Source organism: Cololabis saira, chromosome 11 (assembly GCF_033807715.1).
Source record: "Cololabis saira isolate AMF1-May2022 chromosome 11, fColSai1.1, whole genome shotgun sequence".
Lineage (NCBI taxonomy): Eukaryota > Metazoa > Chordata > Actinopteri > Beloniformes > Belonidae > Cololabis > Cololabis saira.
In genome coordinates this window covers 3,199,548-3,227,357 of record NC_084597.1, presented here as the reverse complement: position 1 = coordinate 3,227,357, position 27,810 = coordinate 3,199,548, and the positions used below count along the sequence as shown (strand labels likewise).

General features: G+C 39.8%; 1 protein-coding gene across 1 annotated transcript in view; it reads right to left on the bottom strand.

Moving 5' to 3' along the window:
- Positions 1-27,810, bottom strand: part of pappaa (pregnancy-associated plasma protein A, pappalysin 1a) — a 272,874-nt gene that overhangs the window by 165,128 nt on the left and 79,936 nt on the right. Inside the window, exon 7 of the mRNA XM_061733629.1 lies at positions 17,003-17,504. Within this exon, the coding sequence (XP_061589613.1) occupies positions 17,003-17,504 (502 nt within the window). The remainder of the gene's footprint in view (positions 1-17,002; positions 17,505-27,810) is intronic.

The following is a 27,810-nucleotide window of genomic DNA, read 5'->3' as shown; positions in this document are numbered from 1 at the left end:
TAAAACAGCTGGATCCGCATATATAAAAAGGTTTAGTGAGGAAAATGAATCGATAGAAGGAAAACAGAAGATTAAATGGCAATATCATGAATAGGGGCTAGGAAAATTGCAACGGTGCTTTGGTACTTCTGTGCAAATAATAATGAGGTCATCACTTATGCGGCGGGGGGAAACATAAGTGGTCCTTCTGACTTCTACAATTAAATTGAATCAGAGGAGTGTTTTCCCACTGGCTTCGAATTAGTTAATCTTCCTGTATGAAATTACTGGGAAATTGGGGGACTGAAGGCATCAGAAAAATGACAGCATTACAATTTCCTGTCTTTTAAACATCCCTCACTCCCTGGAATGACTTTGTGATATTGGTTTCCAGCCACAGCAAGTCAAAGAAAAAAGAAGCAAAAAAAAATAGTAAGATGTTAAGTTGAATGATGGAGAATTCACACATGGTCTTGAGAAAAAAAAATGTTTGTGGCTTTCCTTTGCAAGTCCCGAGCCAAAGAACTGTAGTCACCAATGTCAAGTGCTACTAGAGCAGGATCTAATGATCTAATCCAAACAGTGCCTTCGACATCATTTACCGTACCCAACTACTTTCTTTACCCTACTGTTGTAATTTTCCAAAAAAGCAACTCCAATGCGCCGATCAACACAGACTCAAAGGGAAATTTAACTGGCAGGTTTATTAGCAGAGCAGGCTTCAGAACCACATAATCAGTCTGCAAAGCAAACTTTACATGATAATGGCTTGGCAGCGGCAGAATCCAGCACGAAAATCAGGTCTCGCAACTCCAGGAGTAAACGATAATAACACGGCCGGGGAGGGAAAATGTACAGAATATGAGCCTGAGATCGTCGTCAGGCTGGTAGAGCGACGCTCTTCCTGCCTGAAACACCCGAAACACGGTGTGCACAATCCTCCTGGAGACGACCAAAAGTCACTCTTAGTTAGTTAGTTAGTTAATATTTATTTCGGTCAATCACAAACATAAAAATCAACAAACAAGATAACACAGGTTTTTCTCTGGTCAACATTGTGATTATTTTGACCGAAAAGGTCTGGGGCCTCATTTAAAATGGAGTGCGTAGGATTCATACTAAAAGTGCACGTACACTCAAAAGCCGAAAATGCCGGGCGCAAAAAAATATCCGGATCTATAAAACCGCGTGCACGCACACTTGCAAGCAATGTTCGCTTTATAAATCACAGTCCAGCTGGAAGGCTGCTCAGCTGAATCCGCCTCATATCCCGCCCTCTACACGCCCACTTCATACCAAAAATGGTATGTTTTTGCATATGAATGAGCCTGCTGAGCATGCCGCAGTGGCTTCTGCAGCCTGTTTGGCTTCAGGATGAATGAGAAGTATTGAGCCACCGTGCCACTGAATTTCACTGAGATCTGAGATCGAGATGTTGAGGCTGGAGGACAGTAAAACGACATTATCTGGTGGTCACAGTAAAAGTAGAAAAAGTATATAAATAGTGGATAAAATAAAGCGAGGGAGTAGCAGAACGCCGTTGCTGCGGTAAACGACGTGAGTTCCCCGGCGCTACAGGGGGGGACATGTCCCCCCGTCTTTTCAAAATCATGTTTTTGTCCCTCCCACTTTGTACAGTTTAAAAACTAACGGTAGGCTCACTCTGTGATTGCAAATCATCAAGACTCTCGATGCGAAGACGGGACGGGAGCCCCGCTCCCCCTCCTCCCCTCAGAGCTGCTCTAGGCTGATTTATGGTTCCGCGTCACACCAACACAGAGCCTACAGCGTAGGGTACGCGGCGACAAACTTTATCCTTATGAACGCAATTGTTATATAGTCCAACTTTCCTTATTTTAATCAGAACACTTTCTTTTTTCCTCTTTGGCGTGGAGTAGTGGGCTCGGGGCGGCCGCCCCCCCCGTCTGCTCCACTGTGGTCCTGACTGACATGAGCTTCACACACAGAGGGACACGATCAGCGCTATTTTATTATAAGTCTGATATATGTTGTGATATGTGATGACATTATTAAGAGTATGACATGAATCTGGCTTCATTTCACCACCTCACAGCCTGCGTCGCCAGTTCCCCGTGTCTTAAGTAAATTCGTATGGGAGGGTGAAGGTGTCCGTAGGAATCCGCAGATTTTTCGTTTAGTTTTTTCTTTTTAGATCCGAGGCTTTGCGTAGATGGCGGCTTCCGCAACTTTCAGGCGCTTTTTCTGCGCAAGCAAGCTTTATAGATGAGGCCCCTGGGCTTGAAGCATAAAGCTTATCTTGCCCACCTTTTAACATAATAGAATATACAAAAAGAACAAATTAAGTATCATGAGGTTACACATAATAATAATAATAATAATAATAATAATAATAATAATAATAATAATAATAATAATAATTAAAGCTGCAAGCAGTGATGAACGTGCCCTCGCGTGTGCAATTTTCACCAATTTTGTTCAAGGACTCAAAACCGAGTTCGATGACACCAGCCACGACTCTTTATATCAAACCGTTCAAAAGTTATGGCAGAAAGTAGGAACTATCAAATATGGACCAACCAGGTGGGCGCGCTTTTTGACGTCTAGCGTCGCCACGGTAACGCTTTTGACTGAGAAAAGTAATGCCCATCGTCACAGGATGGAGACGCACATTTTGATGTAAAACACACCTGGGTGCACGTTACGGCGACGGCGTTACGACATGTCTGTTGCAGAGTTGGGTATCACATCGAACGCTCGGATTTCAAGGGTCGGCAGTGCGACTCTTCATACCGAATTAATCATTTTCGGGTTCAACGTGGGTTTCAAGCCGTTTCCAGTAAGGGCAGATACATGATTCAGCCTGACCTCACCACAAACGACCATGCTTAGGTGGACGTTGGCAACAAGGGAGGATAAAACAGAGAGTGGTACCACTTCTCCTTCCCATGGTGCCTTGTGAATACTGGGATTTATAATTGAACAACACGTTTTAATCAGAGTAATAAATGTGTATTAAATCTATGAAAGGTTTTACGACCAGCATAAAGTAAAAAGTCTCAAATGATGTGCTATTATTGTTTGAGATATGCAATGGATCCATCCATCGTTAACCGCACCCGTTCAGAAGTGACTGAATATTTAACTGATCTACAGAATATATATTTAACTGATCTACAGAATATATATTTAACTGATCTACAGAGGGTTTTTTCTCCTCCCTGTCACATTGTCATGTGACAAGACTTCATTTGTGGTCCCACTTTGTTCATCATCCATCCATTTATCCATCATCCATCCATTTATCCATCCATCAATCATTCATTCATCCATCCATCATCCATCCATCCATCCATCCATCATCCATCCATCCAACCATCCATCCATCCATCAATCATCCATCCATCCATCCATTTATCCAACCATCATCCATCCATTTATCCATCGACCCATCCACCCATCCATCATCCATTTATCATCCATCCATCCATCAATCATCCATCCATCAATTTATCATCCATCCATTTATCCATCCATCCATCAATCATCCATCCATCCTTCCATCCATCATCCATCCATTTATCACCCATCCATCCATCCATCCATCCATCCATCCTTCCATCCATCATCCATCCATCCATACATCATCCATCCATACATCCATCAATTTATCCATCCATCCATCATCCATCCATTTATCCCTCCATTCATCCATCCATCAATCCATCCATCCATCCATCCATCCATCATCCATCCATTTATCCATCCATCCATTTATCCTTCCATCCATCCATCATCCATCCATTTATCCATCCATCCTTCCATCAATCATCCATCCATCCATCCATCATCCATCCATCCATTTATCCTTCCATTCATCCATCCATCAATCATTCATCCATCCATCAATCATCCATCCATCCATCATCCATCCATTCATCCATCCATCCATCATTCATCCATCCATCATCCATCCATCCATCATCCATCCATCCAACCATCCATCCATCAATCATCCATCCATCAATCATCCATCCATCCATTTATCCAAGCATCATCCATCCATCCATCCATCCATCCATCATCCATCCATTTATCCATCCATCCAAGAAATATTATGGAATAGAATATAATTGAACTGAACTGGTTCTGCACAGACGCCTGGCTGTTTTTAAATCTCATCTTAAAACATAATGTAAAAAGTCTCAAATGATGTGCTATTATTGTTTGAGATATTGGATCCATCCATCGTTAACCGCACCCATTCAGAAGTGACTGAATATATATTTAACTGATCTACAGAGGGTTTTTTCTCCTCCCTGTCACATTGTCATGTGACAAGACTTCATTTGTGGTCCCACTTTGTTCATCCAGACATTCTTCTAACGGCCCCGGTGGGAATGGAGGTTTTATCTCCGCTCTCTTTAAGTCGGGCACAAGGCGCTGTAATACGCCTTTCAAAGGTGTTTTGATAGTACAGAGCGATAACACGGAGAAGCATTTGTGAAAGAATGCGCCTGCTACCGAGAGCAAGAGGAGCATCGGTGTGTTTCCGTGCTCATCTTTGCACGGGGCTTATGCATATGGATGTGTTTCCAGTTTGTTTCTCCTTGTTGTTCTTGCCTGAAAGATCCCAGATGAGAAAAACAGATAAATATCAGGAGGAACATTTTTACACTGAGCCTGCAAGCTCTACAAATAAAGTCATGCTCATCTTATCAGTCTGGCAGATGTTGTGCGTTTGAATTAATTTTCCTACAGTACCTGCAGTGTGTCCACAAACACACACTGGTACTTATTTGGAAATATAACTGATCCTTTTTTTACCAAAGAGAGAAAAAAAAAGAAGCAGGAGATCATTTATTACGAGAAGTGCTTTCTTTTTATAAAGTGAAAAGGTCCTGCGGCGTGCTGTTTGTTGTTTGTCTGCTCGGCTGCAGCGAAGGAAGGAAGAAAGAAAGCATATTTTATATGACTTGGATATCATAAAACAGGAGGAACGGTACTTTTGAACTATCGTTAATCTATCCTTCTACCCGGTTTAAAAATAGAAGATACATGGAAGAAAATGCGAAGCCAAACAGGCTGATCACATTTATGCGAGAGGAGTAAACCATGTTTTACCTGGTCCTGGTCCTTACTTACTTTATTATTTTACCTATTTTCTTATTATCAGGGCCCGAGCACTGACAGCGCAAAGGCCCTATTGTATCTGTAGGAATTTTTCTCGTTCTTCCCGTTTTTATTTTTCCGACGAAATGAGGGCCTTTTTTCCCCCCTAAACGTTCCCCAAAAGTCACCAAATTTTGCACCAAAAATGTAATATTTAATGATTTGCATTAATGGCCGTGGCCTAATGGCTCAACAGCGCCCCCTAGAAACTTTGTGCCTCAAGCCCCACAATACGGTTTGACGTACATGAACGAAAATCGGTACACACCTGTATCATGTCGCAACTTAAAGAAAAGTCTCTTGCGCCATGGCCCAAACCGGACAGGAAGTCGGCCATTTTTATTTATTATTATTATTCCGCACACTTTTTTCGTCTGTTAATGCGGCCTGAACCACAATGTGCACCCATGCATGGCATAGATCGTTGGATGCGTCTCCATCGTGCCTCGCTGGTCATTACTTTTCTCAGTCAAAAGTGTTACCGTGGCAACGCTAGATGCCAAAATGCAAAAAAGAAAAGGCGAAAATTCAGACTTTTATTGCTCGGCCGAACTTTATCGTAGAGACATCGTTCAAATTTACAAACGCTCGGCCCGATTGGCACTAAAGGACCGTACAACCTCATCATGCTAATTATTACGGTTTTTGCGATATTTAACTTTCAATTTAAAAAAAATGTCCATTTTATTTTGGACGCTTGTTGGTTTGATATAGAGAGTTGTGGGTGGTGTCATCGGACTCAATTTTGAGTCCTTGACCATAATTGGTGCAAATTAGCCCCGCCCCTTCTTCTGATTGGTCGATATTTGATAGTTCCTATTTTCTGCCATATATTTTTAATGGTTTGATATAAAGAGTCATGGGTGGCGTCATCGGACTTCGTTTTGAGTCCTTGACCTTAATTGGTGAAAACTGCACGCGCGAGGGCCCGTTCATCGCTGTTTTCAGCTTTAATTTTATTTGTTATTTACTGTTTAATTGTGTCTTGCTGCTTTTAATGTTGATGTAAAGCACTTTGAATTACCTTGCGTTGAATTGTTCTATACAAATAAACTTGCCTTGCCTTTATCTTTTAATTCTGTAACTATGTTGCTGCTATCTTGGCCAGGTCTCCGTTGGAAAAAGAGAGCCCCAATCTCAATGGGACTAACCTGGTTAAATAAAGGCTAAATAAATAAAAAAAATCACCTCCGCAGAAAATGTACTGTCAACTTTACCGGGTTCTCTAACAGGATGTGACAAAAACGAACTTAAAATTGCCAAAGTCATATCAATATTTAAATCTGGTAACATAAAAGGACTTTGACAACTATTGTCCAATATCTATATTACCCTGTTTCTCAAAGATATTGGAAAAATTGGTATATGTAACAATCTCCGAGCACTTAGCTATTAAAAACATTCTGTATAACCATCAATATGGCTTTCGCAGGAAATGTTCCACTGAGCATGCATTGCTGCAACTTGTCAATACCATTTCTTCAGCTCTGGATGGAAAAAAAAAATGTTTTTCTTGATTTGAGCAAAGTATTTGATACTGTCAACCATAAAATTCTTATTTCAGTGTAGTGTATTTGTATTGAATTGTTTTATTTTTTTGAATGAAATAAAGAATAAATTAAATCTTCATTGTTTTATTGCTGTCATTTACTTTATGTATCTTATGTATCTGTAGGTATTTGAGTTTTGATGCCCCTACTGTTACTTTTTTTCCCCCAGTTTATTTATTTTTATTTTTTTATCCATTTATTTTTTGTGTATGTTTTTGTGCTTTTTTTTTGGGAGGAGGGCGGGTAGGCAGGAGTAGGCATGCGTGCACAAAAGAAAATTGTAAGACCTACCGTCATTAAGGATGTATCTGATTGCTTTTCTTTTGTGAAATAAAAAGACATGAAAAATAAAAAATAAATAAATAAATTGTGCTAAATAAATAAGTAAAATGAAAAACAGGGAAATAATCCGGCAGAATCTCTTTTAAGAGAAGGGAGGATGCCTAAAGCAGTGTCTCTCAACCTGGGGTCCTCCCCCCCTGGGGTCCGGGCAGAGATCTCTGGGGGGCGCGAAACTTTGTCTGCTTTGAAATTATGCAGTTGTAAAAATTATATTTGCAAATGAGTCATTCATAAGACATTGTTAGGAATAATTTATGAATGTCTGAATATTTTTTGTGTTTTTTATGCATTGGAGACAAACAGAGGAAATGATTCCATTCCTTATTATTATATCATTACTCAACATTTAATCTACTCCGACAGGTTGTTAAAGAAAAAATGTTAAAAAAAATGTTGGTCTCATATTAAAAGAGACATTTTTCAGAAATATTTGTATGTCCTTTTATTTTCTTTTGTGCGTATTTTACACATTGTTGACATTGGAGAAAAACAAAGTCATATGTATATAGAGTAGGAATGGGTGATATTTTACCGTTCACGATAAACCGTCAAAAAAATTCCAAACGGTAAGAATTTGTCATCATAAAAATGATAAATTGAGGAAATGAGCAAGAAAGAAAGAAAGAAGAAAGAAAGAAAGAAAGAAAGAAGAAAGAAAGAAAGAAAGAAAGAAAGAAAGAAAGAAAGAAAGAAAGAAAGAAAGAAAGAAAGAAAGAAAGAAAGAAAGAAAGAAAGAAAGAAGAAAGAAAGAAAGAAAGAAAGAAAGAAAGAAAGAAAGAAGATTCCCATTGATCACGTTTAGTAATATTTAGTATCTTTTAGAGCAGTGTTTTGGCTCCAAAGACTGAATGTGGTGATAGATTTATAGTTAAAAAGGTGGAGTTGAATTGGTATTTTTTTATCGTCATTTTTATCGTTTTCGGGATAAATGCCAGAAATTATCGTGATACATTTTTCAGTCCATACCGCCCATCCCTACCTAATACAGAGTAAACCAAAGAGAAATGTACCAAAAAAACATAATTAATGTTCATTTTTTTCAATTAAAGACTATTTTGGTGCTAGTACGTACGGGTCGGGGGGCCCGGCTGGTCTTAGACACAAGGAAAAAAGGTTGGGAACCACTGGCCTAAAGGACAGGATGCCCGTCTCAGAAGTGATGTCCTCCTTTGCTTGGGAGGTCTTTCCTTCACGCGTTAATATCTCCTTCACCAACCCCCCAACCAGCTTCCCAGGCCCGGTTATAATTTACCCCCGACTGATAGAAACCTCCCACCCGGCGTCTCTTCTTTGCCCTTCTTATTCTGCACCATAATTTACTCTGTCACCCTGACCCCCCGGCCGTTAGCCACTCCAAACAAACCGCCGCTCCTGCCTGGAACCAAAGGAGCCAACATGTCAGCCGTTCCTCTTGTTGTTTGCCCCGGCTTAGCCCGGAGGCCAGGGGCCAGACAGCCAGGGGTCAGTCACCCCCATCCCCCTTTCCCTCCAGCCGGGCTCCCCCATAACTGTCTGTGTGGTCAACCAGAGAAACAGCCGTGGAGATCTGGAGATCAACCCCCCCACACTGCAAAAACTCAAGAATATTTGTCTTATTTCTAATTAAAATGTTTAATTTTAGTCAAAAAAATCTCATTACACTTAAAACAAGACACATCACAACCATTTTCACCTGTTTCAAGTAGATTTTCACTTGAAATAAGTAGAAAAATCTGCCAGTGGGACAAGATTTATCTTCTTATTACAAGCAAAAAAATCTTGTTCTATTGGCAGATTTTTCTACTTATTTCAAGTGAAAATTGACTGGAAACAGGTGAAAATTGTCAAATAACAAGTTATTTTTCTGGAAATGACTCTTGTTTTTAGTGTAATGAGATTTTTTGAATAAAAATGAGACATTTTAACTAGAAATAAGACAAATATTCTCTATCTATTTGATTTGATTTGAAGATTTTACTCCGAACATGCATAAAAAAAGAGGAAAAAAGAGGAAAAAATATCAAAAAAAGAGGAAGAAAGAGGAAAAAAAAAGATGAAAAAGAGAAAAAGTGGAAAAAAGAGGAAAAAAAGAGAAAAAAAGATGGAAAAAAGAGAATAAAAGAGGAAAAAAAGAGGAAGAAAAGAGAAAAAGAGATGGCAGATATTTTTTCTACTTATTTCAAGTGAAAATCTACTTGAAACAGGTGAAAATTGTCAAATAACAAGTTATTTTTCTGGTTATGACTCTTGTTTTAAGTGTAATGAGAGTTATTGAATAAAAATGAGACATTTTAACTAGAAATAAGACAAATATTCGTGGTAAGATTTTGAGTGTTTGCAGTGCTTAGGCTTCAGTCTACACATTTTGGTCCTTGGTTTTTAGTTAAAACTGTACATAAACTCAAGAATATTTCTCTTATTTCTAGTTAAAATGTTTAATTTTAGTCGAAAAAATCTCATTACACTTAAAACGAGACACATCACAACCATTTTCACCTGTTTCAAGTAGATTTTCACTTGAAATAAGTAGAAAAATCTGCCAGTGGAACAAGATTTATCTTCTCATTACAAGCAAAAACATCTTGTTCTATTGGCAGATTTTTTCTTACTTATTTCAAGTGAAAATTGACTTGAAACAGGTGAAAATGGTCAAATAACAAGTTATTTTTCTGGTAATGACTCTTGTTTTAAGTGTAATGAGAGTTTTTGAATAAAAATGAGACATTTTAACTAGAAATAAGACAAATATTCCCGGTAGGATTTTGAGTTTTTGCAGTGCTTAGGCTTCAGTCTACACATTTTGGTCCTTGATTTTTAGTTAAAACTGTACATATATATATATATATATATATATATATATATATATATATATATATATATATATATATATATATATATATAAAAAAATATTTCATCCATCCCCCTTTCACTCCAGCCAGGCTCCCCATAACTGTCTGTGTGGTCAACCAGAGAAAGAGCCCTGGAGATCTGGAGATCAACCCCCACACACTGCAAAAACTCAAGAATATGTGTCTTATTTCTAGTTAAAATGTTTAATTTTAGTAAAAAAAAATCTCATTACACTTAAAACAAGACACATCACAACCATTTTAGCCTGTTTCAAGTAGATTTTCACTTGAAATAAATAGAAAAATCTGCCAGTGGAACAAGATTTATTTTTTTCTGAGTGTTGTTTTGGATGAAGGTCTAAATTGGAATATTCATATTAATCAAGTTTGAAAAAGGTCAATGAAAATGCTTGGCATACTGAAAAAGGTTTGTCCCCTGATCCATCGCTCTGCTCACTTGACTTTGTATTATAGTTTCCTATTTCCATGTATGAATTACTGCAATATTGTCTGGTCTGCAACTTATCCAACCCCCAAACTGCAAAAACTCAAAATCTTACCGGGAATATTTGTCTTATTTCTAGTTACAATGTCTCATTTTTAGTCAAACAAATCTCATTACACTTAAAACAAGAGTCATTACCAGAAAAATAACTTGTTATTTGACAATTTTCACCTGTTTCAAGTAAATTATCACTTGAAATAAGTAGGAAAATCTGCCAGTGGAACAAGATTTTTTTGCTTGTAATAAGAAGATAAATCTTGTTCCACCGGCAGATTTTTCTACTTATTTCAAGTGAAAATTTACTTGAAACAGGTGAAAATTGTCAAATAAGTTATTTTTCTGGTGTTATTTTCCGGTGATGACTCTAAATGTTGAAATAGCAGTAAAACCACATTCATTGATGAAATGACATAAGGGATGGAAAGGGGGGATGGCAGTTTTACAGGGGGGATGATTTGGACCGTTTTTATTTCAGGGGGGGATGATTTGGACCGTTTTTATTTCAGGGGGGATGCCATTCCCTCCTCACCCCCCCTCAACCCCAGTACTGTATACAGTAGATAATAATAATAATACTGTCATTTAGCAGACGCTTTTATCCAAAGCGACTTACATCTGAGAGAACAAACACACAGGGAGCAATTAGAGTTAAGGCCTTGCTCATGGGCTTGCTCCCAAGACTACCACCCCCTAGATAAAGTAGTTTGACTGTATGAGTCAAAAAAAAAAAAAAAAATCAGCCTGAAATGAAAAAATATTAAATAAAAAAACTTAAAACTGAAATAAACAAATCCGAGACACAAATAGCGATCAATCACTCATCAAAAGAAAGTTACTTCCACCACCTGAAAACCTCAAAACCACCACAAAAAGCCTCAAAGCAGGTCCAGCAGGTCTGAAATCAGAGCTAAACACACATGTCTGCCTTTTACAGACGCACGTTCATCTCCTTAAAAATAGTCAAACTTCTTAACAACTTAAATTGATATAAAACTACAGCCAAAACCAGAGCTGGGTGGTAGTAACGAGTTCCATTTACTCCGTTACATTTACTTGAGTAAGTTTTGGGAAATGTTGTACTTTTAGGAGTAGTTTTGAATCACTATACTTTTTACTTTTACTTGAGTAGATTTGTGAAGAAGAAACTGTTCCTCTTACTCCGCTACATTAGGTAGACCCTCCAGAAAAACGCGGGCAAAAATCCTTGATTCCGCGGACTAAAATCCTTGATTCCGCGGACTAAAATCCTTGATTCCGCGGACTAAAATCCTTGATTCCGCGGGCTAAAATCCTTGATTTTGCGGGCTAAAATCATTGATTCTGCGGGCTAAAATCATATATTATGCGATTAAATGTGCAGGTTTTTTATGTGCTTTTATGCGGTGAAATTGCGGAATATGCTGGAAGTTGCGGAATATGCGAAATATGCAGGAAGTTGCGGATTCGGCGCTGAGCTCTTCCCTCTTAAATTCAGCGGGTCGTCTGATCTGAGGTCGAAGGAGAAAAAAAAAAGCAGAGCGCGGGTGGAGAGGAGAGGGGCGGGGGCGGCCCGGGGGCCGGCCGCCTCTCTCCCTCCAGCCCGTGGCTCGGTGCTCGGGTGATTGCCGGGCGCACCGGCGCGACGAGGGGGACGAGACAGCTCCGTCACCCCACGCGTCCGCCGCCACTATCCCCCAAGTGGATGGGAGCTCCGCCTCCGCCGGCCCTCGCAGGCGCAGTGGTGCGCGGTCAGCGCGGAGACCTGAGTCCCCCGGCAGCCGCGCCCCCCGCGCAAGCAGGCTCTCTTTTTCCTCTCACCCCCGCGGGTGAGAGCTGCTGTTTGGGGGGTGGCGGTTTCTGCGAGGGGCGCGGAGGTCCCCGGGCGGGTCCCGACATGTCACTGACAACACTCCCCCCTTTTTCCAAACTTTATGGGAAAATGTCGGCGATGATGCGGTGAAATCAAGCGAGCCCCGCATAATTCGCATATTCAGCGCGGACATATGCAATATTAACCCCAGTAAAAGTGATTTTTCTGCACCAGACATTGAAATCCACGGAAGGTCTGTAAATCCACGGACAGCCGTGAAATCCGCGAAAAATTCCGCGATCACGGAATCGCGGATTCCTGGAGGGTCTAATTAGGCTACGTTGAGCTGTTACTTTTCTTTTATCCCTTTCATCCGCGTACGTGTCAATCTCATGACATCACTGAGTGATTCTTTGGGAAAAATGTTAAGTTAAGAAATGTTAAATGTTAATGTTAAGAAAAACTAAGTCCGACGAGACCACCGACGAGTCTTTATGTCAAACCATTCAAAAGTTATGACAGAAAGTAGCAAATATGGACCAATCAGATGAAGGGGGGGGGGGGGGGGGGGGGGGGGGGGGGGGCTAATTTGCACCAATTAAGGTGAAGGACTCAAAACTGAGTCCGATGACAATGCCCATGACTCTATGTCAATCCAATCAAAAGTTAATGCAGAAAGTAAGAACTATCAAATATGGACCAATCTGATGAAGGGGGGGCGCTTTTTGGCGTCTAGCGTCGCCACGGTAACGCTTTTGACTGAGAAAATTAATGCCCATCGTCGCAGGATGGAGACGCACATTTTGATGTATAACACACCTGAGTGCACGTTACGGTTCGGGCCGTATTAACTGTCGAAGGAATGGCATAAATTGCGCCAAAATTACACGATTAATTCAAAATGTTCAAAATGGCCGACTTCCTGTTGGGTTTGGGCCATGGCGCCAAGAGACTTTTCTTTAAGTTGCGACATGATACAGGTGTGTATCGATTTTCGTGCATGTACGTCAAACCGTATTGTGGGGCTTGAGGGACAAAGTTTTCTAGGGGGCGCTGTTGAGCCGTTAGGCCACGCCCATTAATCATTAAATATCACATTTTTCGTCAGGCCTGGCTTGGTGCAAAATTTGGTGACTTTTGGAGCACGTTTAGGGGGAAAAAAGGCTCTCATTTTGTCGGAAGGATAAAGAATAAAGAATTCCTACAGATACAATAGGGCATTCGCACTGTAAGTGCTTGGGCCCTAATAATAATAATAATAATAATAATAATAATAATTTCTTTATTTGTCAGTGAACATGGAAATATACAGAAATTTGTCCTCTGCTTCTAACCCATCACTAGATACACTAGGAGTACATCTGTGTAAATCTGTGTTATATGTGTTACTGTAAAAACTAAAATACAAAAATAAAGTTTAAAAAAAAGAAAAAAAAAAGAAAAAAAAAAGAAAAAAGAGCTTCTCTGACCATCTGACACCGAGATCCCACATGGTCTAATTGAGAATAAAAAAAAAAGAACAAACCCCCCCCAAAAAAACATCTTTTGCCACTGACCACCACCACTGGAATGCGACCACAGCTAGTGAAATCCACCGCAGCAGTAAAGCTACCTAGACTAGACCAACAGTCGCCCCGGCGCTGCCAAAACCTCCTGAACGGCACGAATCCCCGGCTGCAGGAGTTACATTTACTCCCTTACATTTACTCGAGTAAGTTTTGGGAAATGTTGTACTTTTAGGAGTAGTTTTGAATCACTATACTTTTTACTTTTACTTGAGTAGATTTGTGAAGAAGAAACTGTTCCTCTTACTCCGCTACATTAGGCTACGTTGAGCTGTTACTTTTCTTTTATCCCTTTTATCCACGTACGCGTCAATCTCATGACATCACTGGTGATTCTTTGGGAAAAATGTTAGTTTTTGCATGTTTTGTCACATTTACACAGACTCAAACACACACAGAGTTTCTATGAGTTCATGTTTGTTCTAGTTCTGCTGGTTAAAAAAGAAAAGTACAAAGGCTGGAGATTTTGTGCTACTTGTGCTTAATTTATTTTTTTATTTATTTTATTATTTATTAAAGTACTTGAATTTACATTATTTTAATTTAAGCTATTTTTTATTTTTTATTCATTCTAATTTATTTTATTGATTTAATTTGCCTGAAGATGATTATTTTGTACTTTTGTCTGTTTGAATGGTTGTGTTAAAAAAATAAATCAGACGTTACTCAACAGTTACTCAGTACTTGAGTAGTTTTTTCACCAAGTACTTGAATAAGCGAAACAATGAAATATAACATAACAGAGAGAGAGAAAATAAAAAAAATAAAAAATAAATAGAAAAAAGGACAAAAAATACATACATAAATTAAAAACATAGGCAATTTGTTTTATGATGAGAGTATAATGACAACTTAAAACAATGAAAAGAGGTAATAGAACGCAAAAAGAGAGGAAGATTATTCCAATTTGATTTTAGCTTTAAAATAAAATTATCTTTTACCAACCTCTTTTGAAATTCTCTCTGAGTATTATTTTATTGATTTAATTTCCCTGAACATGATTATTTTGTACTTTTGTCTGTTTGAAAATAGATCAGACGTTACTCAACAGTTACTCGGTACTCAAGTAGTTTTTTCACCAAGTACTTGAATTTAATTTAAGCTTCTTTTAATTTAAGCTATTTTTTATTTATTTTAATTTATTGTATTGATTTAATTTGCCTGAAGATGATTATTTTGTACTTTTGTCTGTTTGAATGGTTCTATTAAAAAAAATAAATCAGACGTTACTCAACAGTTACTCAGTACTTGAGTAGTTTTTTTCACCAAGTACTTTATTTTTTACATTTTTGAAATTCTGTCTGAGTGAGTATTATTTTATTGATTTAATTTGCCTGAAGATGATTATTTTGTACTTTTGTCTGTTTGAAAATAGATCAGACGTTACTCAACAGTTACTCGGTACTCGAGTAGTTTTTTTACCAAGTACTTGAATTTAATTTAAGCTTCTTTTAATTTAAGCTATTTTTTATTTTTTATTAATTTTAATTTATTGTATTGATTTAATTTGCCTGAAGATGATTATTTTGTACTTTTGTCTGTTTGAATGGTTGTGTTAAAAAAAAAAAAATCAGACGTTACTCAGTACTTGAGTAGATTTTTCCACCAAGTACTTTCTTTTTTACTTTTACTCAAGTAATTATTTGAATGACTACTTTTTACTTCTATCTGAGTCATATTATTCTGAAGTAACAGTACTTTTACTTGAGTACAATTGTTGGCTCCTGTACCAGCTCTGGCTGCAGACAAACATTGTGGAACTTGGATGTCATCACTCCCGTCTTGCATAACACGCTCAGCAAAACCCCGGCCGGCCTTTTTCACTTTTATCTCTGGCACTTTCCCTCTCGTGTTAAAGGCACGATAGCGAGATGGTATGACATGCAGCGCTGCCATGTATAGCACCGTTTCAGACCAGTCAGCACATTCCATGAAAGCAAAGCAGTAAAATTCTCACCGCAGTGTGCAGATAATACCTTCAACAAGTCGTCTGTTTGCCCTTGCTGCTCGGGACATGGGAAAAAACAAATGTGGGCAACAACTGACCTGTGACTTAGGAAACAAATGTTGGGCAACAGATTTGAAACTGCAGGAGCGGCGGCGGCGGCGGCCGGCTGGTCCGGGGGGCATTGAAAAGGATATCTGGTATTACGTAAACATATTTTTGTGGATAGTTTTTCCACAGATAAATAAACACGTTTTACTGACATGTCTAGAAAGTAATTACCTCACGCCGAAGCAGGAAGAGAAACTCACGACTCAGCAGTTCTGACTTCTGACTGAGACTGGAATGACTTTTATTCTGAAACTTCATCCATCATCCATCCATCCATCCATCCATCATCCATCCATCCATCCATCCATTGATCACCCATCCATCCATCCATCATCCATCCATCCATCAATCCATCATCCATCAATCATCCATCAATCCATCATCCATCATCCATCCATCCCTCCCTCATCCATCCATCCATCCATCCATCCATCCCTCCCTCATCCATCCATTATCCATCCATCCCTCCATCTTTTATTACTTGCATATAAAGCCCAAAACGGCTCAGCGCCGCAGTATTTACAAGACCTGATAGTGCCTTATGTTCCTGGCAGAGCTCTCCGCTCTCAGAGTGCAGGTTTACTCGTAGTTCCTAGAGTATCTAAATGTAGATTTGGAGGGCGGGCGTTCTGCTATCAGGCACCACTACTATGGAACCAACTTCCAATCTGGGTTAAGGAGGCTGACACCACCTCCACCTTTAAAACTAAACTTCAAACCTTTCTGTTTAGTAAAGCCTATAGTTAGTGTTTAGTAAACCTCTAGCTGGTGTTGGTAAATCTCTAGGTAGTGTAAACTCTAGTGTGTTAGAGTCAGTAGTCATAGTTGCAGCTATAGAACAAGACTATAATAGTTAGTCTCAAATATAGCTTGGCGGTAGATATGCTGCTATAGGCTTATGCTGCAGGGGGGCACCGACATGATCCGCTGGGCGGTGCCTCTCACCCTTCTTCTCCTCTCCTTTTCCCTGCCTCTCTTCTCCATTACCATTTTTATTTATTATAAATATCTCATAACTATCGTTTTTGTCCATTGTTCCTGTGGTTTCTTGTGCCGGCCCCCCTTTTCTCTCTTTTGTGCATGTTTGCAGGCCGGAGCCTCGGGAGCTGTGTGCTGGCCTGTGTTCCCGGCCCCCCCTCCCCCCCCATCCCCGGTCATCCCGTTGCTGCTTCCACCTGCCTACGTGGATGTCTGCTGTGTGCTGCTGCCACCACTCCCTCCATCCCTCCCTCCTCACCTGTCTGTGTAGCGTCTGACCGGTGTGTTCAGCATCAGTCCGTGCGGTGCGTGGCTGAACGCCGGTTGCCGCAGCAGGCGGTAGCGCAGCGGCTCGCAGGCCTTGCAGAGGCTGCAGTCGGGCTTGGACACCAGCAGGGTGGCGTCGATCTCCAGGTGCTGCTCCATGGTGTAGAACTGCACCCCGTACACCTCCTCCTCCATGTCCAGCTTCAGCGTGAGCGGCGTGTCGCAGAAGACGTAGCTGGGCCCCAGCGAGATGTTGTTGCCGCTGACGGTCAGCAGCAGGATGTTGTGGATGGCGGGCGGCGCCGTCTCCTCAGGGCTGAAGAAGGTCACCCACACCGTCAGGGAGTCGGGCACCAGCGGGTGCAGGAACTCCAGCTGCAGCATGCAGCCCTGCACGGGGCACTCCGACAGCCCCACCACGCCCTGCTCGATGCCGGCGTTGGGGCTCCAGGTGCGGACGCTGAGCTCGCAGGCTTGTTCCACGTCCGGGGGGCCTACGGGACCAGATTGAACAGACAATATGTTAAAAAATACACAAAAAAAAAATCACAGATAGCTATTAAAATTCCATCGACGCAAAAACTCAAAATATTAACAAGAATATTTGTCTTATTTCTAGTTAAAATGTCGTTTTTTGTCAAACAAATCTCATTACACTTAAAACAAGTGTCATTACCAGAAAAATGACTTGTTATTTGACAATTTTCACCTGTTTCAAGTAAATTTTCACTTAAAATAAGTGGAAAAATCTGCCAGTGGAACAAGATTTCTTTTGCTTGTAATGAGAAGATAAATCTTGCCCGGCTGAATCTTCCAGTGTCATGTGACTTCTACAAGCCGTTCAGAATCAGCTCCTGTCCTTACGTAACGACAGGAGCTGATTTCCATAGGTCTCCGGAGAGTAAAAATGAGGTTTTGCATCGACATTTACCCTCATAAAAGGATCAGTACCAACAGTACGGACCCGGCAACTGCACACGAGTCAGCGGTAAGTGACGTTAATTTTTTATGTTATTTATATTTGTCTACAAGTATGACCTTTGCATGGGCTAAGTATTTAGCTCAGCTCCGGAGCACCGGGGCCGCATACGGAGCTGCCGGAGCTGCTCACGGACCGGACCCCTGAGGAGCCCCGGGCCCCCGGTGGCTCCAGTGTTCTCTAACGGAGTGTTAGGGAACACTAGAGCTCTATTGGTACCATAATACATTTTTCTTCTGTCGATGGTTTCAGATCTTCCAAGCACCTGAATCTGTTCAATGACACCTTCAGAAGACGCACGGTCCTTCCTTGAGCCAGCAATAGTGCATACATGTTATTTATATACAACTTTGTGGCAGGGTGGAGGAGCAGCAATCACTCAGGTGATGGGTCACAGCTGTGTCCCATCAACCTCTCCACCCTGACGGCCTTGATAAGGCTGGTCTGCTTGGGGAGAAGGTGCTTGTGCACGTGTGAGAGTGGTTTCTGGTTAATAAAGAGTTCTGCACTGAAACCTGTGTCCTCTGTCCTGTCGGTCGGCCCCCGTAGCACTCGCTGTGCTACAAACTTATGTTCTTATTTTTTTAACAATAAAGTTGCCATTTGTGAAAATTCAGTGTTGTGATTTCTTTACAGTTAACATGATTCATTTGTCTTGTAACATAAGAAATGAAATGATGGGGAATCTGAGTAAAGAACTGTGGTGTACCTGTTTAGAATTAAATTAAATCTTCCTGTGTGAAGACTAGGTGACCTGGTCAGGGAACTAAAGGCTGATTTATGGTTCCGCGTTACACCAACGCAGAGCCTACGCCGTAGGTTACGCGTCGATTTAACGCAGAACCATAAATCGCAGGCAGCTCTTCTCATCCCCGAAAACGTCGGAGCAAATTTCTTAACAGGCATTATTTGGATAAACTGAGCCCAGGTTGGGGATCTTAACGGTTACTTTTACACCTGAAAAAATATTAAAACTTAATAAAGTGGCATATTAACAGCGCTACAGCGGAAATTATAACAGCTTTTAGCTCTGGGCTTCCTGATATGGTGTGACGTTTGTGCAAACGTAACTACGCAGTCGCTTACGTACCCGAACGTAAACCACGCAGTGACTGCGTTTCCATGCATCAATAACTCTTTTAAAACCCAAATATTGGCAATAACCCCAATTTGCACGGCCATGTAAACACCAACAACCCCTTTGAATAACCCGAATTTGCTCATATTCTGTTTTTTAAAAACCTGAATATGACCCCTGGGTTACTCCTTTTTAAACCTGAATATTGGGTCATGTAAACGCCAAACGGAATATCCCCATCAAACGGAACAGGAATTTGTTTTCTGCACATGCTCTGTTCACAAGGAATCCTGGTCTTTTGAGTCCAGGAAGTTCTTATAAACACAGAGAAACCAAGACCAGGAGGAGACTAATCACTTCATAAATGTAATGAAGGATATGAACATTTCTGCATTTGTAGACGGTAGAAAGTACCGGGATAAACCCGAAACACACCCGAAAGTAAACCCGAAAAAGACAGAAACACACCCGAAAAAAAACGCAAAACACACCCGAAAAAGATGTAAACACACCCGAAAATAAACCCGAAACACACCAGAAAAAAACCCGAAAATAAACCCGAAAAAACCCGAAACACACCTGAAAATAAACCAGAAAAAACCTGAAAATTAACCCGAAACACAACCCAAAAAAACCCGAAAAACACCCGAAAATAAACCAAAAAAAGACGGAAACACACCCGAAAATAAACCCAAAAAACCCCCAAAAAAACCAGAAAATAAGCGAGATTTTAAAGAAGGTGAGCGAAAAGTTGCGCGAAGCATTTGTTTTGAATTTGGATACAGGAAGAAGAAGCAGAAATGACGGGAATTGCGTCATGACGTTCTCCGTGCGTAGGGAAGTTTCCAAAGCCCTAGCCCTTGTGGCTTCATTTTTAGGGCTAGTGGTAGAAAGTAGGGTGAACATTGGGATTGGCCCTAAAGGTTCATTGTGAGTCCAATCTGCAGGGTTTGAAAAGGCAGCGCTGCCTGGGACGTGTACCCTCGCAGAGAGGCCCCGCGCAGGGATCTCGCTCCAGCGCCGTCGTTACAACCTCAAACCGGTCACAGTCCAGCCATATTTGGAGTCCACACACAGCTAACTCGCATTATCCCAAGTGACGTACGCTAACATTCATCAAGCAACTTTTTAGAAGCCAGCAAACGGCAGACACTATGTTCTCCCTCGATTTCCTTTTGTGCAATTCCAAGCTGGCAACCAACGAAGCCATTTGCTAACCTCATTTCTGGGCACCGTGCAAAATTCCAGTGTTTAATCAAGTGAGGACTGAATATGGTTTCCAAGCCACATTATCTCAACACATTTATTATTGTACTGTAAGTGTGTGTGTGGCCGGAGTGGAGGTGAATTAAAGAAAAGAGAAGCGGAGTCAGAGGGAGAAGAGAAGAAGAAAGAGGCGGGGGGGCGGGGGGGCTGGAAAAGAATGAAGTAAGGTGCTCCAAGAGCTCGGCTTTTGCTCGGCTCATGTAGTCCCGGGTCTTTCTGCGCAGATTTTCATTGAGTTTGCAGGGAAAAGAGCCGTAGCCACCGAAAATATTTTGTAATGTCAGCTGTTTTGATGGGCCCCACTCCTGCTCTGGCGCTCGCTGCTAACGTTGTTGGCGGTTCAGGAGGAGACAGAGCAGGGGGTGTCATCCACTGTGTAACTTAAGGCTAAATAAAGTGCAATTACCATCCAATCAAAGACATATCTAAGACTGACAATTCAATCCGTGCAAGCAGCACTGGAGTTGAGGGGAGATGATGGAGGGATGGCATCCCCTCCCTGAAATAAAATCGGTCCAAATCATCCCCCGGGAAATAAAAACGGTCAAAATCATCCCCTCCTGAAATAAAAACGGTCAAAATCATCCCCCCCTGAAATAAAAACGGTCAAAATCATCCCCCCCTGAAATAAAAACGGTCCAAATCATCCCCCCCTGAAATAAAAACGGTCCAAATCATCCCCTCCTGAAATAAAAACGGTCAAAATCATCCCCCGGGAAATAGAAACGGTGAAAATCATCCCCTCCTGAAATAAAAACGGTCAAAATCATCCCCCGGGAAATAGAAACGGTGAAAATCATCCCCCCCTGAAATAAAAACGGTCCAAATCATCCCCCCCTGAAATAAAAACGGTCCAAATCATCCCCCCCTGAAATAAAAACAGTCAAAATCATCCCCCCTGAAATAAAAACGGTCCAAATCATCCCCCCTGAAATAAAAACGGTCAAAATCATCCCCCCTGAAATAAAAACGGTCCAAATCATCCCCCCTGTAAAACTGCCATCCCTCCTGTCCATCCCTTATGTCATTTCATCAATGAATGTGGTTTTACTGCTATTTCAACATTTAGAGTCATCACCAGAAAAATAACACCAGAAAAATAACTTATTTGACCATTTTCACCTGTTTCAAGTAAATTTTCACTTGAAATAAGTAGAAAAATCTGCCAGTGGAACAAGATTTATCTTCTCATTACAAGCAAAAAAATCTTGTTCCACTGGCAGATTTTTCTACTTATTTCAAGTGAAAATCTACTTGAAACAGGTGAAAATTGTTGTTTTTTTTCCAGTGATGAGTCTTGTTTAAAGTGTAATAAGATTTCTTTACTAAAATGAGACATTTTAACTAGAAATAAGACAAATATTCTTGTTAAGATTTTGAGTTTTTGCAGTGTAAGCTTATTATCCATCCATCATCCATCCATCCATCCATCCATCATCCATCCATCCATCCATCTAAAGTTTCTTTCCTCAACTAAAATTATGACTAAATATCGTCGTCAACAAACCTTTTATCACCTGAGGAAAACGAGACGTAACGAAAATGCTGGTCATGTGGCGATAACGATAATTAAATATATAATGCAATATCGTAGAGGAATAAAAACCAGATGGTCCTGGACAATTCTGACTAAAATAAGACTAAAATGACTTTTATTTGACTGAAACTTGACACGACTAAAAGGAGAATGAACGTGAGTAAAACTAATAAAAACTAAAATGATAGCTGGAAACAAAAACTAGACTAAAACTAAATTCGGATTTATGTCATTTAATCGTCATTAAAAAGTCTGATATGAGTTTTAATGGCCCCAAAACTGCCCACATTCACTCCATTGGACATAAGTACATAAGTGTGTCAACAAAACCAGCTATTTTGGACCTAACTGTGTATTTGGTATGGATTTACTGGAGCAGGTCGATGGATTAAAGTGTTGACATTCAACACGTCTTCAAACACATGAGGGTGAGCTTCAGACGGGTCGTTGTGCAGAGTTTTATTATTTGAATTCAGGGTTTTAAGGACCTGATTTATGTGATTCTGGAAGAAAAATAGTTAGTTTTCCAACGTAATCTAAACTAAGTATAACACGCTTTGTTTTCGGGAGCTTCCCTTAAAATCCCATAAGCAGTTTTTAAACCTGCTTATTATTTAAATTTAATGAAATTATGGCCCAAATAACCAAAAAGGGAAACAAACGTTTAGAACAGGGGTCGGCAACCCAAAATGTTGAAAGAGCCATATTGGACCAAAAACACAAAAAACAAATATGTCTGGAGCCGCAAAAAATGAAAAGTCTTGTATCAGCCTTAGAATGAAGACAAAAGGCGAAATGTCGATAAAAAAGTCAAAATGTCGAGAAAAAAGTCAAAATTTCGAGAAAAAAGTCGAAATGTCCAGGAAATAGTCAAAATGTCAAGGAAAAAGTAGAAATTTCGAGAAAAAAGTGGAAATGTCGAGATTAATGTTGAAGTACAATCTCGGGAAAAAAGTGGAAATGTCGAGAAAAAAGTCAAAATGTCGAGAAAAAAGTCAAAATGTCAAGGAAAAAGTAGAAATTTTGAGAAAAAAGTCAAAATGTCAAGGAAAAAGTAGAAATTTCGAGAAAAAAGTGGAAATGTCTAGATTAATGTTGAAGTACAATCTCGGGAAAAAAGTGGAAATGTCGAGAAAAAAGTCAAAATGTCGAGAAAAAAGTCAAAATGTCGAGAAAAAAGTCAAAAAGTCAAGGAAAAAGTTGAAATGTCAAGAAAAAAAGTCAAAATGTCGAGAAAAAAGTCGAAATGACGAGATTAAAAAGGAAAACGAAAAGGGAAGAAAAAAGAGGAAAAAAATAAGAAAAATGGGAAAAAAAGAAAAAATAAAGAGAAAAAAAGGAAGAAAAAAAAGGTCAAACATTTTTGAAAAAGCTCCAGGAGCCACTAGGGCGGCGCTAAAGAGCCGCATGCGGCTCTAGAGCCTCGGGTTGACGACCCCTGGTTTAGGGGAAGGAATATCATGTTGACGGTTGAGGATGCTGCGGATTGAAAGACAAAACTGTTGCTTGTTAAAAGAAAAAAAAACTATTTATGATACTCTTCTTAAAAGATTGTAGGAAATTGACAGTAATGGGACCCTCAGGACACTGATGGATCTCACTTTTTACTCATATTTCTGTCGTGTTGTGAGTTTTTATATATGGCGTTTGATTGTTTGTTTCACTGTGATTTTATGTGCTTGACTCTTTGTTCTGCTCCTTGCTCAGGTCGTCATTGTAAATGAGAAACTGTTCTCAACTGACTTACCTGGTTAAATAAAGTTTAAATAAATCAATAAATAAATAAATGTGAAACCTTTTTTTCATGTTCTTGGTTTTTTGTAAAGATTCAGCAAACTCTTCTTAAAAGATTGTAAGAAATTGACAGTAATGAGACCCCTCGGACACTGATGGATTTCTCATGTGAAAGCTTTTTTATGCTCTTGTTTTGTGAAAAGATTCAGCAGGATTTTGGATAGGTGATGTGTATCGTTGCGGTTAGATCACCTGCTAAAAACTGACGTTAGTTCTGCAAGTGGTTTAACTGGTGCAACCGGTTCTTGTGGTTTTAAAATGTGCTGACAGCAGCATCCGTCAGTTACACAGGGAGAGTTTAGTTTGGTTTTAGTTTGGTCCTTTCAATTTCCACAACACAAACAACCCAAAGTACAAGTGTAAATCGTCAGTGTAATACACAAAAATATATATTTTATATATATATATATATATATATATATATATATATATATATATATGTACAGTTTTAACTAAAAACCAAGGACCAAAATGTGTAGACTGAAGCCTAAGCACTGCAAAAACTCAAAATCTTACCAAGAATATTTGTCTTATTTCTAGTTAAAATGTCTAATATTTATTCAAAAACTCTCATTACACTTAAAACAAGAGTCATTACCAGAAAAATAACTTATTTGACAATTTTCACCTGTTTCAAGTAGATTTTCACTTGAAATAAGTAGAAAAAATATTTTTTTTGCTTGTAATAAGATAAATCTTGTCCCACTGGCAGATTTTTTCTACTTATTTCAAGTGAAAATTTACTTGAAACAGGTGAAAATTGTCAAACAAGTTATTTTTCTGGTAATGACACTTGTTTTAAGTGTAATGCGATTTGTTTGACTAAAAACGAGACATTTTAACTAGAAATAAGACAAATATTCTCTATCTATTTGATTTGATTTGAAGATTTTACTTCGAACATGCATAAAAAAAGAGGAAAAAATATCAAAAAAGAGGGAAAAAAAGATGAAAAAGAGAAAAAGAAATGGAAAAAAAAGAGGAAAAAAAGAGGATTTTTTTCTAGTGAATTTTAAGTGAAAATTTACTTGAAACAGGTGAAAATTGTCAAATAAGTTATTTTTTCTGGTAATGACACTTGTTTTAAGTATTTTTTTTACTTTTTTGTATTCTTTTTTTTAATATGTTCGAAATAAAAATCTTCAAATCAAAAAATCAAATCAGTATAAGTTAAAGACATGAAGAAATGAGCTGAAAAATTAATGTAGTGAAAGAAAAAACTAAAAAAAAGGGGGTGGAAGAAACTCCAGAGCGAGGGATGAATAAACAGACAGGGATATGTCCAGGCATGCACACTTTATGCTCTCTAAGAAGTGTCTGGCTCCGGCTCCCACTATCTATGACTCACTGTTATACGCCGTTGCACACATCCTCACTTACGAGTCAGACATCAGCCTCCCTGAAACTCCCACAACCTTCCAGCCCTGACAGACTCGCGGAGACGAGACGCAGACGCACTTCACCGAGATAACAGACGCAAACGCCGGGGAATCACCGCAACATCGCACTAACACGTTGCAAAATATCGACAACGAAGGGAGGAAGTCGATTCAGAGAAGTGTGAAATGTTGAAATGGCAGATCGTTTAAAGGACTCAAACATAAAATAAAGCTGCAAGCAGCGATGAACGGGCCCTCAGTCAAGGACTCAAAACCGAGTCCGATGACACCACCCACGACTCTTTACGTCAAACCATTCAAAAGTTATTGCAGAAAATAGGAACTATCAAATATCGACCAATCCGAAGAGGGGGCGGGGCTAATTCACACCAATTATGGTCAAGGACTAAAAACCGAGTCCGATGACACCACCCACGAGTCTTTATATCAAACCATTCAAAAGTTATGAAGTAGGAACTATCAAATATGAACCAATCAGATGAAGGGGGGGGTGCGCTTTTTGGCGTCTAGCGTCGCCACGGTAACGCTTTTGACTGAGAAAAGTAATGCGCATCGTCGCAGGATGGAGACGCACATTTTGACGTATAACACACCTGGGTGCACGTTACGGTTCGGGCCGTATTAACGGCCGAAGAAATGGCATAAATTGTGCCAAAATTACACGATTCATTCAAAATGGCCGACTTCCTGTTCGGTTAGTAATGCCCATCAAGGCACGATGGAGACGTATCCAACGATCTATGCCATGCATGGGTGCACATTGCGGTTCAGGCCACATTAACAGACGAAAAAAGCGTGCGGAATAATAATAATAATTCAAAATGGCCGACTTCCTGTTCGGTTTCGGCCATGGCGCCCAGAGACTTTTCTTTAAGTTGTGACATGATACAGGTGTGTACCGATTTTCGTGAATGTATGTCAAACCGTATTGTGGGGCTTGAGGCACAAAGTTTTCTAGGGGGCGCTGTTGAGCCGTTAGGCCACGCCCATTAATGTAAACCATTAAATATCAACTTTTTCACCAGGCCTGGCTTGCATGCAAAATTTGGTGACTTTTGGGGCACGTTTAGGGGGAAAAAAGGCCCTCATTTTGTCGGAAGAAAAATAAAAACAATTCCTACGGATACAATAGGGCCTTCGCACTTTCAGTGCTCGGGCCCTAATAATGATTTATTTGAAAAATAGTTTTGCTTCTAATAACAAGATTACAAAAAACCTTGATTGATTTTAAATAGTATTGTGCTTTTCTCTCTCTCCAAAATAAAGAGTTCTGTTTATTTTATAAAAGAAATGTTCTACTATAATAAACATTCATTCAGCTACGTTAGTCTTTTTCAGATGTACTGTAGCTTATTGTTTGATGCTTACAGGAAGGATGACAACAGTCTCCTCCTCCGATCACTCACATCTGTGTTCAATATTGGAAGCTGTCGCGCTGATGAAAGGCCGATAAATTAAACTGGAGAAGCCGCCGAAGTTCCAACAAACACTGATAATGTCATCAACGCTGCTCGTTCACTCAAGCAGACGTCTGATCGCCGTTTGGCAGGATACGACTTCAAAATCAGCTCATAAATTACAATATTTTTTAACTACTGGTAAATTTAAAACAAATTTGATTTAGTGAAAAATGGCATTATGATAATGAGACGCGTTGCAGCGGCGACATAATCTGTTTAGTAATATTTAGTAGTAGATGCTGGATGGATGGATGGATGGAGAAAACGTGGCTGTGTGAACAGGGATGTGCTGGTCTCTTGTATCACATGTAAATGAAATATATTTAAACTCACTATTTATATTTTTAACACATTAAATCTATTTATTCTCTTTTAACAGCACTGTAATTGTAACATATTTAATTAAACATAGGCCCTTTAATATTCAGCCCTCTTTTAACTGTTAGGATGGATCAAACAGCCATTATGTATTCACTTAAGCATATTTAAACCATTAAATTACCTTAACAATACAGGTAATCAATCAATACTCCTTCAGTAACATAACTTTAACCTCAAACAATTAAATATAAGGCCCCTTTAATGGTGTAAAACACTAGCCCCTTTCACACAGAGATTCCGCAATATTGGTGTAAAGAAGTCCTGCCAATACGCCGCCTTTGTTGGTTCACACAGAACCATACAACGCCGGCATAACGCCGCTCCCGTCTGTAAATTCACACAGCATGCCGGCGTTCCGCAATCAGAGGCGTGACGACAGCGTCAGCGTCTAGTGGCATGCCGGCATGCCGGCTGTGTCATTCACACAGACCCCGTTTCGGCTCTGTGACTACCTCCGCTGCCGGCTTATTGGTGGGGCCACTTGGCCCCCCCATTCCGCCTCCGTGACTTTCACACAGAACAGCGAGGCGGCTTAAAGGCGCAACGTTCCCGCCTCGAACTGGCTGTGTGAAAGGGGCTACTGTTACTGCTCTGCTACAGTTAGGGTTGCCACCCGTCCCTTGAAATACGGAATTGTTCCGTAATTGGGAATTAAAAGTTGCATTCCGTATTGAACCAATACGGACACATATTATGCTCTTATTTATTGATGTAATAATATACAGGTGAAGGTCGGTAAATTTGAATATATTGCAAAACTTCATTCATATTAAATTCAACTTAAGGTGAAACAAATATGTTATTCCCCACTACATTAAAAGTGAAATATTTCAAGCCTTTATTTGTTATCGTTTTGGTGATTATGGCTCACAGTTTATGAAAACCCCAAATAAAAAATAAATTAG